The following is a 16483-nucleotide window of genomic DNA, read 5'->3' on the forward strand; positions in this document are numbered from 1 at the left end:
GGCTTGGGGGCAAGAAGTGAGTGCACTCCAGTGCAGCCCATTGCTTACCCATTAAATGGAGTGCTGAGGGGCTGAGAGGAGTCCTCAGGCCTGTTGCTGAGACAGAAATCTCTAGGCCTGGATCTAGAGCCAAGGGCTTTGAGTCAACACAATTTTTGGCTCTAGTTTCTCACCCATGGAGATGATCCGATGCCAAACGCCCAGAGGCTTATGACTAGTGAGCTCTGGGGAGTTATAGAGCCAGATAGACCCCAACTTGGCCAACAAAGTCTCAGACTGCTCAGCTCATAAGGCCATCCCAGGCAAGACACTCCACTTGGAAGTGGGCTGCTGAGGAGCCGCAATCCCACAGGAGACTTCATGAATGGCCCCCTCAAGATGTCAAGGCAGAGCTCCCCACTGAACAGAACTGGGGGCAGCCACATGGCCAGGGCACCACGGCCAGGCAGGAAGTCTGCCCCAGCAGGCCACAGTAATAAGCTACAGACCAGCCACCTGTGGTGTTTCCCGTTTCCTGCTTTTTCCAAATGGCAGACTTCACTGACACTCTGGCCTGTCGATCAGGGACTGGGCAGGAAGGAGTGGCACCAGGTAGCTTATGACTCATGGGTTCTGCCATAGCGACTGCAGGCTTACTCCTCCTCCAGAGCCGCTGCCTCTCCTAGAGCCACATCACACCAGCTGCAGGCTTGGCTCACCCGCCTGCCCCTCCCTCAAAGAAGGGACCCTAACTGTTCACCTTGGCTTCCCTGGCAGAGGCTTGCTGAATCAACTGCTGGCAAATTTTACTTTCTCCCGTAGGAGCTGGGCCAGGACCTTGAGGGGTACAACTACGAAAGACCAGACCCCGGGCAGGAGGAACATACTGCTCTCTAACTGGGGAGACTGGGCCAACGTCCAAATGAGCTTGAAGAAGGAAGAGAATGCTGTAGGCTGCAGATACAACCAAGGGAACCTTCTGGTGCAGGAGGCACCTGACCTGAGTCTGAAAGCAGCGTTAGCGCTATCGATGTGCAGAGAAAAGAAAAAAGGGCAAGAGAGGTAAAGACAGTGGCTCAAGAAAAGGTGAAGGGACAGAATTTTGTCGATCACATTGGACACCAGGAGCAGACCTCATTCACTGGAACATGGGGCTTGGGGAAGGGGGAAGAGGGAGAGAAGAGAAGACTGGGGGTGCAGAGGAAATGACCGTCTGTCCTCCAGGGGCTTCGAGTTAGGAGGGGAGATAGGGCTGACAGCCAGGAGCATGCAGAATCACACAGGCAGGACCCCGCCAGGGGCGTCGTGAGAGTGGGCGGCACTGCAGACAGGCCTTCCGAGAAGGGCCTCGAAACCAAATGATTCTAGGTTGTTATTTAATACAAAGGAAATGGAAGATGTTCCCCCCAAACAAACCAAGATAGTGGTGGGGCTGTGCCATCAAAAACTTATCATCTGCCCCGGAAATGGGCTGGGAACATTTCCTTTCCCAGGGCCTTCCCCTGGTCTGACACGCCGGTCAGGGGGCAGTGGGCTGGCAGAAGTCACAGCGGGGCCATTGCAGGGCCCGGGGAATGGGGAAGGAGAGGGGCAGACTCCCCATTCTGGACCAAGGTGAGTGATGCTGACATATGAAAGCAAATTTTCTGAACAACTCGCCCACCAACACCACTGGCCCTGGCTGCTTCCGCACTAGGCAGGCCCGTGGGACGGTGGTGTAGGGCTTCACTGGGGGCCGCGTCTCCTAGTCGACCCAGGGCTAAAGGAGGCTGGGAGAGGCTGAAGTCCCCATCTCGCCAAGGCCCAGTTAGGGGCCCCTCTGGGCTACCCTCAGGGACAGAATGACGGTGCCTAAAGGCATCGTCCCTCCTGGCTGGCCCCTAGGCTCCACAGTAACTCTCAGGAACCTGTCCTTTCTCGGGGTTCCGGCACCTCCCGGACCCTTCTTGTCTGCATGAACCCATCTCAGAGGCAACTGTAATCTGCTCCCCATCACCCTCTGGTGGGCTCCTCTGTCACAGGCAGGACACAAGCTTGGGAGACAACCAGCTGGCCACTAATCTGAGCTCTGCTACTTACAGGCCGCACGACCTTGGGCAAGCCTCAGTTTCTTCATCCACAGAGTGGGTATAACAACTACCTCCCATCTTATAGAGTAGAGATGAAGGTTCATCCATCAGTCAACAAGTATTTATTAAACAAGAGTTCCGGGCAGTGTTTCTCAAATTATGATGTGCATATACGTCACGTGGGAATGTTGTTAAGATGCAGATTTGTTTCCATACATCTGAGGAGGAGTCTACATTTCTAACAAGCTCCTGGGTGGTGCACATGCGACAGTCCTGCCCGCCATCAGATGCTCAGCTGCCAGAGGGAAGGGTGCGTACCTCACGTTTCTGGATATACCACAGAAGTCAGGTACACCAGAGGGGCTCAGGAAATTGGTACTTGAGAAGGAAGGACTGAACGGGAGATCCTGACAGGCAGGCGTGGGGCCCTCAGCTCTGCCCAGCGCTGGTGGGTGACTCAGGAGCAGGCCCATTACTGAGGGGCAGACAAGTCCTCTCTGTGGCCAGGAGGAGAGCTGGAGGCAGGACCTAGGAAGAGGCGGTTCCTCCTCCAAAGCTGGAGGCTCCAACAGGGCCCAGCCCACCTGCCAGGTACCACTGCGAGGCCCTCAAATCTGGTCCTCTACTCCTGGTGGACCAGGTCAGTGTGAGCACAGTGTGACTAAAATGCTGGGGGACAGGGTGTGCTGGGGGCTGGGCACAGATCGCTCGGACAGGGAAATGACAGGTCGCTCGGACAGGGAAATGACAGGTCTTCCCATGACGCTGTCCTATTTTTCTCTTATGAAAAATCTGTGGTTTTCATATTGTTTATGGACAAATTTGACAAGGAATAACATTCTTCCGCTTAGAGAAGTGGGAGGGTCATGCACCTGCACCTCATCCAATATCCATATCTATGCATGTAATGTTTCTGCATTTCAGAAACCTAAGGCTGCTCCAACTGTCCCCTTCTCTCAAGCTCCCGGGGTGGTGTCTAAAGCCCTCCCCAAGGATCAGAAAGCATCTTCTGGTCTAACCCACATCCCTCCGACTTCAGAGGAAGGCCGAGTCCTTGTGAGTGATATTTCGGAGGGACACACTGATAAATCCCTCTGCTCTGAAGGGGAAAGCAGGTGAGTTGAGTCTGTTTTAATGACTTTTGGGGGTGGGGGTGAAGAGACCCAGAGCTTGCTCCTACTCCCCCAACAAGAACAGGCACTCCACGGTGGAGACACCCACACGTGCCCCCATGGAGCCTCCAGGCCTGGCCAGCTCAGGCTCCCCCTGCGACACATGGCCCCATCCTCTTCCCTCTAGCCAGGTGTGCTTGAGAACCAAACTCCCTGCCTCACTGGATGATACCAAATGGAACCACAGAGTAGAATCCAATGCAAAATGGTAAATAAGCTATGGTGTAACAGCCTGGCCAGGCGGAGTGCTCGGGAGGAGGCAAGGCAGGCTCCAGGGGGAGGCCACCCGGAGTCTGACACAGCCTGAAATTGAGAGGCTGCCCGGGGGTGGAGCATTCTCGTTCAAACACAAGCAAACTGATGTCCTGGGTAAGTTGCTTCACTTTCGTCAACCTCGGTTTCCTCATCTGTAACATGAGGCATTGGCCTAGATAATTTCTATGATTCCTTTCCATCTAGAATCCTGAGCAGCACTATCACAGTGTATTTACGAGCTCTGGCTGCCTGGGTTCAAATCCTCGCTCTGCCATTTCCAGTGAAACCCGCATGAGTCCCTTCACCTCTTCAACCATAACTCCTTGTCTATAACACAGTAATGAAGAGAACATCTACTCAGGGGCTTACTGTATGGATTTAATGGGGCATACCTGGCACAGAGTGAGGGCTCAGTAAGTATTATTCTGTGAACTTTGTGGCCTCCTGCTGCCACTATCCTTTCTACGGACTGAATGTTTGTGTGCCCCCAAATTCATATGTTGCAGCCCTAACCCCCAATGTGATGGTATTTGGAGATGATGCCTTTGGGAGGTGATTAGGGTTAGATGAGGTCATGAGGGTGGGGACCTATGATGGGATTAGTGGCTTTATAAGAAGAGGAAGAGAGAGGGATCTCTCCACGTGCGTACATGGAGGAAAGGCCATGTGAGGACACGGTGGGAAGCAGCAATCTGCAATCCAAGGAGAGAGCCCCCACCAGACACCGACCCTGCTGGTACCTTGATCTTGGACTTCTCAGCCTTCAGAACTGTGAGAAATAAATTTCTGTTGTCTAAGCCTAGTGTCTAGTATTTTGTTATGGCAGCCCGAGCTAAGACAACCCCCTTGCTCATAAATGGAGTCAGGACCAACGACCAGCCATCCCCATCCCCTACTCTCTGCATGGGGAGACCCACTGGATTCCCCAAAACTCAGGGAAATCAACATCATGCACACCCTGGAGGCCACATGCACAGTCTCAAGCACACGCAGGGTCAGGTGAACCTCAGCATGCCAAGCAGCAGGGCATGGTCACTGCGACAGGACAGGGAGGACAGGCGGAAGGAGGCAGGCAGTGGAAGGCCACGAGCAGGCAGTGGGAGGCCACGTGCAGTCAGTGAGGGGCGGGGAGCTAGCACAGCCCACGACCAAGCAGCCCACGCCGGGAGCGCCCGGCTCCTTACCTCCCCTGCAGGACCTCTGACCACGAGGACTGTGTTCCCCCAAGAAGCTGGAGGCGTGCTAGAAAGAGTAAAGAGCAGGAGATAGGGAGCAGTGGGTACCGAGCCAGGTCTACAGGAAAAAGTGCTGGAAAGGACCCCCAAGGAAGGGTGTTAGGTTCACGGAGTCTGTGGCAGAAATGGTTTCCAAGAGGCCCAAGAAACCCAAGTGCTAAATGAAGATCACCCTGAAGACTGGCCTGTGCCAGGGCCACAGAGAAGGGAATGGGAGAGCAAAGGGAGAAGACCCCACAGACTGGACCATCCCGGATGGGCACCTGCCCTCCCGCAGGCTGGCGCCAAGTCTGTCCAGGGTGAAAATCTCGGCAGATTTCCTGGGATGGCATGAACAGTCTCTGAACCGGGAAAGGGACCCAGGGACCCAGGGGTGGACAAACAGCCCTCATGAAGCCCCACCAGCCAGGGTTGAAGGAGGCTGTGCCCCGCACAGATTTTCCCCAGATCCAATCCCCTGGGATCCAAAGGAGACAGAGGAATGGGGTTGGGGGGCTCATATTCCAAGGCCAATGTCAGAGTGGAGGTTCTGATCCTGGCTCCACCACAAATCTCTGGGTAACTTTGGACAAGGTACGTATCCTCTCTGGGCCTCAGTTTCCTCATATATAAGATGGGGAGAATATCCCTATCTATGACAGAAAAGGTGACAAATATTCTACCAGTGCCAGATACCCAATCCGCACAGGGCCACATGCATTTCTAGACTTTTCTCTGGGGGTTGGTTTGTGCTGGAATAAGGAGATGACCAAACACCCAAGATTCTTGGCAACAGTCCGGGCAGAGGGGCTCCTGAGACCTCACTGCCACCAAGGGTCACCCCTCAGGCTCTGTGATCCCAGGGTTCACAGATCCAGGGAAGGAGCCTGAAGCACAAAGTTTGGGGTAGGTCTTTTACTAACATGTAATGCCTTCAGGGTCAGTTCAATGGCACTGTTTCCCTAGATGGGCCATCCACAGCCCCATATCATGAAATTTCCACATCACTGACCCTGTGTGCCTGGGTCCCCACCAGAGCACCCCTCGCCCTGGGAGCTGGTTCTGACCTGCTCATCACTGCCTTTCTGGGTTGCTCACAGCAGGTGCCCACAGATACCTGAGGAGTGACAGACTGCTCTATACCACAGAACACCCGATTTGTAGCCAATATCAGTCACTAGCACCAGTCTGGCAACGGGATAGCACATGTTTCAAGCCTTTCTCAACCTGGTCACACAACTGATTCCTCTTGGTCATGGTACCCCTGTGAGGGCAGGTACTACAACCCCGTCTCACAGATAAGTCAGCTGAGGCTAAGAAAGGCGAAGATGCAATTTGCCCAAAGGCACACAGTTGGGTAACTAGTTGTCGACAGAGCCAGGATGAGAACCTGAGTCTTCTGACATCCCAGCCTGGTGCCTGCCATCTGCTGGTCTGTACTGGCGTGGCTGGTTACCACCAGTGTCCCCCTGGCTGGTCAGTGCCTGGGCACTACCAGGGGCTAAGTATCTGGGATACTGGCCCTGCAGGCCCACCTTCAATAGAGTGTCCACTGCCCTACAGCTGCCGCCTGCTCTTGTCACATGGGGGCCAGAGAGTAATGAGCTAGGCATGGTGGTGAGGAGCCTCAGCCGGTGCCCACACTTACCTTTGATGACAAAGGCCTCCGCCAGCAGCCGCATCTGATACAGGGGCTTGTTCTCCATGCACATGTCATCAATCCCAGCCCGTGCATACATGCTGATGGCATCTCGGTACGAGCCCTCCATGTAATGCAGCTTGCCCAGGATCAGCATGGCCTCACACATGTACTGTGGCTGAAAGGACAAGGACCACATTAGCAGGCTCCTGCCACGACCTCCACCAGGTACCCTGGAATGAATTACCTCCCGCTGAGCCATGATGACTTGCCTAAGACCCTGCTCAGAACTCCCCTCCTCCTCCAGGAAGGCCTCCCTGACCCTCAAGCACATGCTGACCACTCCCTTCTCTCCCTATCTGCAGTCCATGGCCTACACTGCAGCTCTCACTGAAATTCTTACATAAGCCCCTAATTGTTTCACATGTGCGTATCTTATGCCCCCAACTAGACTACAGGCAGCTTGCAGACTGGGCCCTGTCTTCTCTCTCCTGAAGCCCCCAGAGGCTTTGGCTCAAGGCTGGTACTCAGGAGTCCAGGCACCTATTCTCAACACAAGTGGGGAGTCAGGGACCCAGGCAAGTTTTGTGGGGCCTGACGCTTATATAATTTGGGGGATCCTTTTCACATGCATATATATACAATTAGGTGAAAGGCCTCAAAAAGGGCCCATGCAGATGAAGGGCCGGAAGCTGAAGCCCCCAGCCACAGCAGCAGCACCTTTGTGGGGAGGACAGTCCCAGCAGCAGCGTGGGACAGAAGACAGAGAGCGAAGGCCTGCTGGGCCACCGTCCTCCTCTGATCAGAAGCGGGTGAAAGTGTAGGATCCAGGATGCGAAAGTGCCTGAAGTCAACCCTGTTGTCTTTCCCCTGCTTTCTCAAGTGCTGCTGACACCCAAATCTCCACCCCATACAGGGACTCTCAGGGCCTCCCTCAGGGCCTGAGGAGGTCTGGCCAGCCCTGCTCGAGAGCCCTGGCCTTGGACGTGGGCCCAGCCAGGCTCCAAGATCTCCCACCTTCTGAGGCCACTTGCCCTAGCTGGCTGCCTCCGCTTCTGTGCTCAGCCGGCCCCCACCCCTTTAGGCCAGGCTCTGGGTACCGCCCCCAGGGCACAGCAGCAATTCTGTCCACAAAACTCCCTGGAGACACAGCACTGGCCCCCATCCCTGGCCTCTGTCACCAGCAGGAAGGTGCCACCCCTGACTCCCTGGGGGGAGATCAGAGTCCGGGGTACCTGTGACCCCCGGGGAAACCTCCACCACTCCCGCCATCTACTGCCCTCTCAGAGGCCAACTAAGAGAAACGGAGCACAGCAAAGCCAAATTCGCCTTCCTCACGAGTCCTGTCAGTTTTCGTAAATACACATTCTTCCTCTTCCTCTGCTCATACAGGTCCCCTATCTGGAACAGTCTCCCTTCCCCTCAGCCTAGCCAGATCCTCTTCCATCCTCTGGGGCCCTGCTCAGGCCCACCTCCTCCCGGGACCTTCCTAACTACAGGGAGCTCCTTCTACTGAACTCCTACAATGCCCCTGCCAAGTGGACCCAACCGGCCCCTGCACGCCTGACCTGCTGATTAGTGATGGAACTCTCAGAGGCTCAGGTTTTCAAGGGCATTTGCTAGTCTCCTCAAACAGGCCACCCACTCCCTGACAGGGCCTCAGATGACACTCCCCCCAGGGTCCCTCCAAGCTGGGCAACAACTCTGCCATTCCCCCCACTGGTCTCAAGCCACAGACACAATTCCTCCCTGCTCGGGCCTCCTTTTCCCTGTGAAGGAGAGAGAATAACACCCACCCCTCACCTCCCATCACAGCCATGCCAAGAGCATTAATAGGGCAAAGTCCAGAAAAGAGCTTTGAGCTTTTCTTTAGAAAGGAGCTAGATAAATACAGGGCATGAGTAATCATTATTATTATCCTGTCCTACTGTAAATAGGGAAAAGGGCAGCTAAGCTCAGAAGGACATGCTTCAGGGAGTGATGACAGGGTGCAGCTCGCAGTGGTTCCTGGTGGACCAATGACAGTTTACAACAGAGCTTCCATCAAGCCAGGGAAAAATCAAGGACAACGTGGTGAACGTTTCATAAAGCTAAATTTATACTATTTAAAAAGTTGCCCATAATTCTGAAAGCGTATCTCTCTTGCTTTTTGGTGTTAAGATGTGTTTTCTTTTGTGGAGTGATGAGACAAGACGATGGTACAGTTTTGCTGTTGTTTTTCTCTGCTTTGTTTGTTTTTTGTGAGGAAGACTAGCCCTGAGCTAACGTCTGTTGCCAGCTAACCTCTTTTTGCCGAGGAAGATTGGTCCTGGGCTAACATCCATGCCCATTTTCCTCTACTTTATATGAGATGGCACCACAGCATGGCTTGATAAGCAGTACACAGGTCCGCACCCAGGATCCAAACCTGTGAACCCCGGGCTGCTGAAGCAGGGCAGGCAAACCTAATCACCACACCACCAGGCCAGCCCCTTTCTTTGCTTTTTTAATGTCCTTACTTGGCAGAATTAAAAGTTGGCTACACTGTGCAGGATCCCTGCATTTGAACTGGAAATGTTCCTGGCCTGTCAATCCCACAGTCGGGGAACCACAGAGCCCTGGCCCTGTGGAACGATGCTATGTAGGAAGTCACTCAGTCTGGGGAATAGCCCCTCTGCTGTGTGGAGCAGGCCTGTTTTTGGTATCTCACAGTCTCTGTCAATAAAGGGGAAAGAATGACCTCACGTGGATGCCCAGATAAGAGGAGAGAAGAGATGAGGAAATAATTTACAGACGCAAAACAGGACCTATAAACGCAGGCGTGTCATCATCATTGCTAACATTAATCCAGGTTTCTCTGTCATTATTTTATCTCCATTCCAGTACTTTGGGAGATAGCACCGAGAAGTGGCCAAGAGCACGAGAACTTGGGATGTGGAGGCAGACGGGCCTGTGTGCAAGCCGTACACCTGCTACGGTGGTCCCTGGCTAAGGACTAACCTCTCCTGGGTCTCAGTTGCTTCACCTGGAAAATGGGGGAAATGGTAAACACCATTGCAGAAGGTTACCGTGGAGCACCAAAGAGACGGCACAATGCCTGGCACTCAGCAGATAAGTTATGACAAATGGTTCGTTTTCACCAACCTCCACAGAACTGAGCTGGCCAGGATCTCGGAGGTGACTGAGAGTACAAGGTTTCAGACCACCCTGAGGAGCTGCCTCAGGACCCACCTTGCCTGCCTCTCCTCCGAATCCCATCAGAGGTACTCAGGATACACGGGAACCTGCCTGAGATTTCATCCGCGGCCAGGAAAGATCACCCCCCAGCCACACCCTGGCCTTTCGGGTAAGACAGAGAATCCCACAGACCACTTTTATATTTTATTTTGCCTGATCAACACCAAGTTTTTAGCTTTGGCCCAGATAACAGTGAATTTCTCAACGTTTATATGTCTGAATAATAAAGCATGGTAAAATTTGTCCTTAATAAATGTGATTTGGTAGACAAAACAATTGTCACAACAATACACGTGGATACTGTTTGGCTCATACAAAGAATGAGGCACTGGCATAGAGACAGCTCCAAGTGAAATTTCTCGGTGAAAAGAACTTGTCAAATATGTATTCTATGACTTAATAAGAAAAGAAAGCTCTATGTGTGTGTGTGTTTGTCAACGCACAGAGAAACAAGTGTGGGACACACACCAAATGGTGACCAAGGTTCAACTCTGGGGATGGGGGTGGGGGTGGGGGTAGCAAACAAGGACTTCATTATTCAGACTATTTGTTTATTTAGTGAATTTTTTACAATAAGCCTGACCCATTTTTATTCTGAAAACAATTTTTAAATAATTAATAGAGTCTACTAGAAAGAAAAAAATTAAAAGGGTCTTGGTGGGAAAAGCTTGGGATGCACCAATCAAGTCTAACCCTTTCGATTGGCAGATGAGGAACTGGAGGGCCCAAGCGGTCAGGGGACACACTCAGGGTCAAGCAGCTATTTTAATCCAACACAAAACCTCCCAGAGCTACAGTAATCCCTATCGAGGAGTCTAACGGCAGTAACCTTCAACTTCCAGTACCCGCCTCCCACTGCGTACAGAAAAAGCCCACACTTATTGGCCTGGTGTTCCAGTCCCCACGCCCTGGCCCCAGTGTACTTTGATAACCTAATTACCCACATTCCCTTTCACTCCTGCTCACTGACCTACTTTAATGAAATTCTTATAAGAGGAACCCTCAGATTACACACTGCTTCCTTAGCTTGGAATGCCCTGTCGTATCTCTAGTTGTCCCATCCCTCCCCACTTCAAGATCCGGCCCCCCCAAGGGTCCAAGTCTCAGTCGATTCTCCACCTCACTCCAGGGAGAGTCCCCCTCGGACTTGCCTCCTCACGGACACCCCTCCTGTTGCATGTATCACAGTCCACCTTGGACAATTTGCTGATAGGAATTATTTTCCCAGTACACCTACAACCTCTTTGAGGGCAGGGTGCATGCTGAACTCATCTTTATTGCCCTCAAAGTACGTAACACAATGCCTTGCACCTAGTAGGTGGCAATAAAATGTTTAAGTCAGTAAATATACTACTTTGGAACATCTCTTGAAAAAATCACATCCTCTTGGGTCTCTAATGACATACCCATACCTCTATTATAGCTCAGGATACACTGTAATCTAAAACAGTCTCGAACTTTAATGGGCACATGAATCACCAGGAGAGCTTGTTAAAATGTAGATTCTGATTCAGATTTTGCATTCCTAACCAGCTCCCAGATGGGCCCATACTGCAGGTGGGTGGACCACGCTTTGAGCAGTAAAGGCCTAGAGAAAGCTGTGACTATACTTCCCTCCATACCTTTCCTTGGTGCCTTGCATACAGTAGGTGCTCAATAAATGCAGATGAACTTAAATCGGCTTGCCCTGTTCTTGAGCTCTTCTGTTGCTAGCCAACTCTGCACGTTTAGCTGTTTCCAACTAGATCATGGGCTCCCTGAAGTTTTATTTCCCTGAGACCCCTAAACAGCCCAAAGGGCCAGGCACATACTAGGTCAACCAAGCACTGTCTAATAGAAACATAACTTAAGCCACATGTCTAATTTAAATTTTTCTGGTAAAAATTTCTAATAACATTAAAAAAGGTAAAAATAGGTGAAGTTAATTTTAATAACATTTTATTTAACCCAATTTATCCAAAATATTATCATTTGAACATGTCATCAATATAAAGAATTAATGATGTTTTACATTCTTCATTTCGTACTAAGTCTTTGAAATCCAGTGTGTGTTTTTACACTTACCGCACATCTCAGTTTGGACTAGCCACATTTCAAGTGCTCAAGAGCCACATGAGGCTAGTGGCTACTGTACTGAACAGTGCAAGGCCAACGCTTAGGAAAGACTTGCTGCTCAGGTGACCAAATGACCCAGGGAGGGCCTGACAGCAGACAGGAGGCAGGAGAGAGGAGAGCGGTCCCCAGGCTTTGGGGCTGACAACTTACCAACAGCTTCCCGTGGTTAAGGATACTACTCAGGTAGCTTCTGGCTTCATTCATCTTTGGCTCATTCTTCTCCAGCAAAGGGAGGGAGTCTTTTATCTTGGTGTGGTTCTCCTTCAAACACTGCTCCAGGAGGGCCTCGGCCAGGAGCAATTTCCCAAAGTCATCTGAAAAACAGGGCAGCTATCCCCTGAACGTGGCAGATGTGGAGACTGGTACATGCCCCTGGACCCACCCAACCACCCCACCCCAGCACATGAATGGCCCAAATCCCAGAAAATAAAGCTACAGTTTCCATAAACTTAAACAGCTTAAAAAAAAATACAGGTATTCTACCATGGTCACAGTACAAATTGCCCCTTTGGGTTTATTTCCTGTAATTTAGTGGATGGGGAGGCAGAGTTCCCAGGACTTGGGACAAATTCCCAGAATTTCAGAATTTAAAATGAGGGACAAAGTCACACCCAGGCCTCATCCTGGGTAATAAGTTCTTAAACCAAGAAGGAATTTCCCTTAAACAATTGAAGACGGAAAATATATGAAGTGGCTTAATAATGCATTTTCACACACTCCTAATTTCCATGTAACCATAATTGGTTTTCTATGTTTTTAAGGTATTTATTTTAACATAACCAGGGATAACCTAGCGACCAAAGAGTTAAGGCGGGAAGCAGATTTACCTGTGTAGCAAGGCAAACCCTTGAACATGTTTGGTACTGGTACTTCTGGAGTTCTCCCACATATGTTAGCTCATCTGCAGACCTCACCACCTGGCAGGTGAAGTTATCGTGCTTGGTTTAATTTGCTGCCTCCCCCCCAGCACTGAAAACTCCAGTCTTGTGTCCACTATATTCCTGCTACCTACACAGAGGCGACCCAGGCGGGGGTGGGATGCGGGTGCTCAGTGTACAGGGTTTGAAGTCGAGTGTGGTTTCACAACAACCTCAGCGGGCTGTGCTCTGTGTGACTGGCTCACTGCCCCTCCCCCACAACCAGGACAAGGACCAGGCCCACCACTCAATACAGGTGTCCAATAAACAGCTGCCGAGTGAATGGGATCCTCTCCACTACCCCATGGGGATGCCATGAGGCTCAGAGGGTTACATGCCAATCCAAAATGTGTCCAGGAATGTGTGCTTGGTCCCCTCTCTTCCCAGAGCTCTTTCCGCCGCCAGGATGGCCTTCTCAGACCTACCCCGGGATGCCACTCACTCCTCACTCTCAGAACCATCGTAGTTTGCTCACAACTAAAAGCCACTGGTCCCAAATTGCATGCCTCTGAAGAAGAAATCTCCCTCCCTCCCTGCATAAGGGAGATTCCTCGCGGAGAGCATCCCGAAAGCCCAGGGAACAGTCACAGGAGATTCTCCCTCTGCAGAGGCCACAGCCTGTTAGTGGATCTTTTGCTACCTCTCGTGATTTCTAAAATTAACAGTTGGAGGAAATGGCCAAAAAGTACCTGGTTCAAACTATCATCCATTGCTGGTAGAGTAAAAGCTGATAGAACCTTTATAAAGGGCAACTGGGTAACATACATCAAAATTATTCATATACATTCCTGCTGACTCAGGAATTCCACTCCTACACACGTCCCTGCACATGTGTAAAACCACCTATGTAGAAGGTCATTCTTGCGGTGTTATTTACAATAGCAGAAAATTAAAGACAATCTTTATGTCCACCAACAGGAGGCTGATTAAATAAAGCATGGCACATCCGTAAAAAGGGACACCACGCCACCATAAAAAGGAATGGGGAAGCTCTGTACGTGCTGTTGTGGAATGAACTCCAAGATAAACTGCTAAGAAAGCTGAGTGCACAGTGTATGTCATGGGCCACTGAATGTTTTTTTGCAAAAAAATGTGAAAGGATATGCAAACGTCCGATGACCTTGCTGGCTTATGGGGAAAAGGGGCAGAGATGGAGAGAGGCTTTCCACGCTTTACTTTTTGGTACCTTTGGAATGCTGCCCCATGTTAATATATCACCTAGTCAAAAATAAAGTTTAAATCAACCCAGGAATAAAAGGCACTCTTCTACTTCATTTCCAAACCTCAGCCAGGAGGAGGGTGGGCTGCTTAGGAGTGGGTGCCTGAACAGCATTCCTGAGCTGTGGGCCTCTAGGCAAGTTCTGGCCCCCTCTAACCTGTTTTGCTTCTGTAAAACTAGAGGTAGGATCAGGAACCAGCGACTTCCGAGGGAACCGCCCCTCCCCAGACCCCGCCTCCCGGGCTGGTCCCCGCCCTCCACCGTGGGGAGCACCTGCGCGCGGGGCTCGCTGCAGAGCCAGGGGGCCACCAGGCTCCGCCTCTGCCACCCAACTGCCCGGCCCAGAGCTCCCCACAGCTCGCTGGCTCCGTTCCTTTCATGCCAACAGAAACCAGCTTCCTTCCGGGCAACCCTCGATCTTGAGATACTCCCCAGGATGCGCACGCCCCTCAAAATCATGCGAGCGTCCTCTGAAAATGCGCTGCCCAGTGTGCTCCGTGGGCTGGGGCGGGTCTGCGAGTGTTTGTGACCCAATCCCGGGAGATGAGTGGAGAAACTTCAAGTACACGTGCAGAAACGTGGATAATAATGGGACTGAATAAGAAAAAATTGGGGGGTAGCAGTTTGTGTATCTTATGGAAGTATCAGAGCGTGACAGATTGGGAATTGAAAAATAAAACTGATCCTTCACCACCGATCGTTTGAGAAGCATTGCTCTAAACCATAAGAGTGCATTTCAACGCGAAAGGGGGATTAACATTTGCTGAGGGCCTACTGAGTGCCAGGTACTTTATTATATAGTATCCTTTAATCTGCACAGCCCTAAAAGGTAGATATTATTCCCACTTTATAGATGAAAATAAAGATAAGCAATATTGTTATGGTAACAACCCATAACAATAATATAACACAGCCAAAGAACAGTCTGTCACCCTTGCATCCCATGCAGAGCAGAGCTTCTGATAGCTTAGAAATAAAGAACAGTCTAAGAGCTGTAAACAGTAGGTTAAAAGCTAATAGTGCATAATTCTGAGGGCAGGGATAAGAATTGTTCTCAGTGAGTTTCAGACTGTTCTGTACACTAATACTTCAGTTCCTTCTCCAGAGCCTTCTTGCCCTCCCTCCTCACTCCCCACTCCGGCTCCCCATTTTTGTTCTGCAGAACTCCAGTAGGTGTCTGGAATTTACTTTCTTTTCTTCCTTGCCCAAGTCTCCTCCCTGCTCCACTCTTTCTCTTCCTTTCCCCTCTTCTTTCCATCTCACTGATCCCAACCAGCCAGTCTATGGAACTGAAGGATATTTTGGAATTAAAAGTGCTAGACTGTCAGTTGTTAAATAAGAATACAGGTGGATAGAGGCCTTCCTGTCCTTCCTTCTCCAAAGGTAAAACAAATTGCTTTTTATCCTCTTGTCTGAAACCGACTCCTCATCCCAGTTTGGGTAACGTGTTCCAGCATCTTCCCCTCACCCCGCGGCATCAGGAAGACATTCCTAACAGACAGTGAAACAGACTCTGGGAACCTGGGTGCTGGTTCTGGCAGCACAGCCCAGACCGCTGCCCATGGTGGAGGCCCCCACTTAGTGGCCCCCAGTTCCCCACCCACCTAGTTTGGAAGGCCTCTTGCAGCCAGCTTCCTCTTCCCTCCCACCCCTCTCCAGGCTCTGAGGGTGCCAGGTCACAGGGACCCACTTCAAGGATACCTGCCTCCTCCTTGGAACCCACATTCGCAGGGCGGGGCGCCCCTCTCCACAACCTGCCACTTCACAGTCAGGAAACCTGGGTCCAACCAGCTGGGCCCAGTGCTCTGACCAGGCCCTGCCCCACTAGGTCAAATGGGGACACTGTGGTCTCTGCAGCTGCTCACCGCACAGGTCTGCAGAGAGCTGGGACCTTCCAACCAGAGGGAGAAGAGGAGGAGGCCGAAACCAGTGACAGGCCACCTGCCTCAAACCTGCTCCCTCTAACATCAACGGAAGAAATGCTCAGAACAATCTCCAGTTTAAAACAAAATAAAAAATGATTTGGCTGAAAAAAAAAAAAAGATGGGGAGTGACTACAGCTTAGGAGATACTCAAGATGGATGGAGACGGGGCAGACACGTGATAAAGCAATGCAGTAAAAGAATATCAGAGTCTAGGTGGTGAGTGTTCACTGCAAAATTCTTTCAACTTTGCTGTATGTTTGAAATTTTCATAATAAAATGTTGGGGGAAAAAAAGAGACCCAGCCTATTAACCAAATGCAATGTGTGGCCTCATTTGGATCCTGACTCTAACCAACGAACTGTAAAATTTAGTCGTTAGATTTTTGGGGGGCTGTGATAATGGTATGGTAGTTATATTTTTCAAGAGTTCTTATTAATAAACACATACTGAAATACCGCAGTGTGGGGGAGAAATGGGTCGGGTATAGCTCACACAAGACTGTTCAGGAGTTCATAATCACTGACCGTGGTTGATGGATATGTGGGATTCATTCTTCTCTCTACTTTTTTGATGTTTTGGAAATTTTTCATAATAAAGGTATCTTTTCTGCTTTTTTTTAACCACTTGGATGGGCTCTTTGTTTTTACGTGAACAAACCCCATCTCAGCTAGCAGCCCTCCGGGGTTCCCCTGCTCCATTTTGACCAAATCTAAACCGGATGTGAGTTTGAAAGAAAATGTACAAACAGTAGCAACCACCTTCC

At 50.8% G+C, this 16483-nt stretch overlaps 1 protein-coding gene across 2 annotated transcripts in view; it reads right to left on the reverse strand.

Moving 5' to 3' along the window:
• Positions 1-16483, reverse strand: part of TTC7A (tetratricopeptide repeat domain 7A) — a 121909-nt gene that overhangs the window by 101688 nt on the left and 3738 nt on the right. For both annotated transcript variants that reach the window (XM_004436677.3, XM_087436811.1), the window contains exons 2-3: positions 11810-11973; positions 6338-6506 (exon numbers count right to left, since the gene is read on the reverse strand). In XM_004436677.3, coding sequence (XP_004436734.2) covers positions 6338-6506; positions 11810-11973 — 333 coding nt within the window. The remainder of the gene's footprint in view (positions 1-6337; positions 6507-11809; positions 11974-16483) is intronic.

Source organism: Ceratotherium simum, chromosome 11 (assembly GCF_057802395.1).
Source record: "Ceratotherium simum simum isolate JZ-2026a chromosome 11, ASM5780239v1, whole genome shotgun sequence".
Lineage (NCBI taxonomy): Eukaryota > Metazoa > Chordata > Mammalia > Perissodactyla > Rhinocerotidae > Ceratotherium > Ceratotherium simum.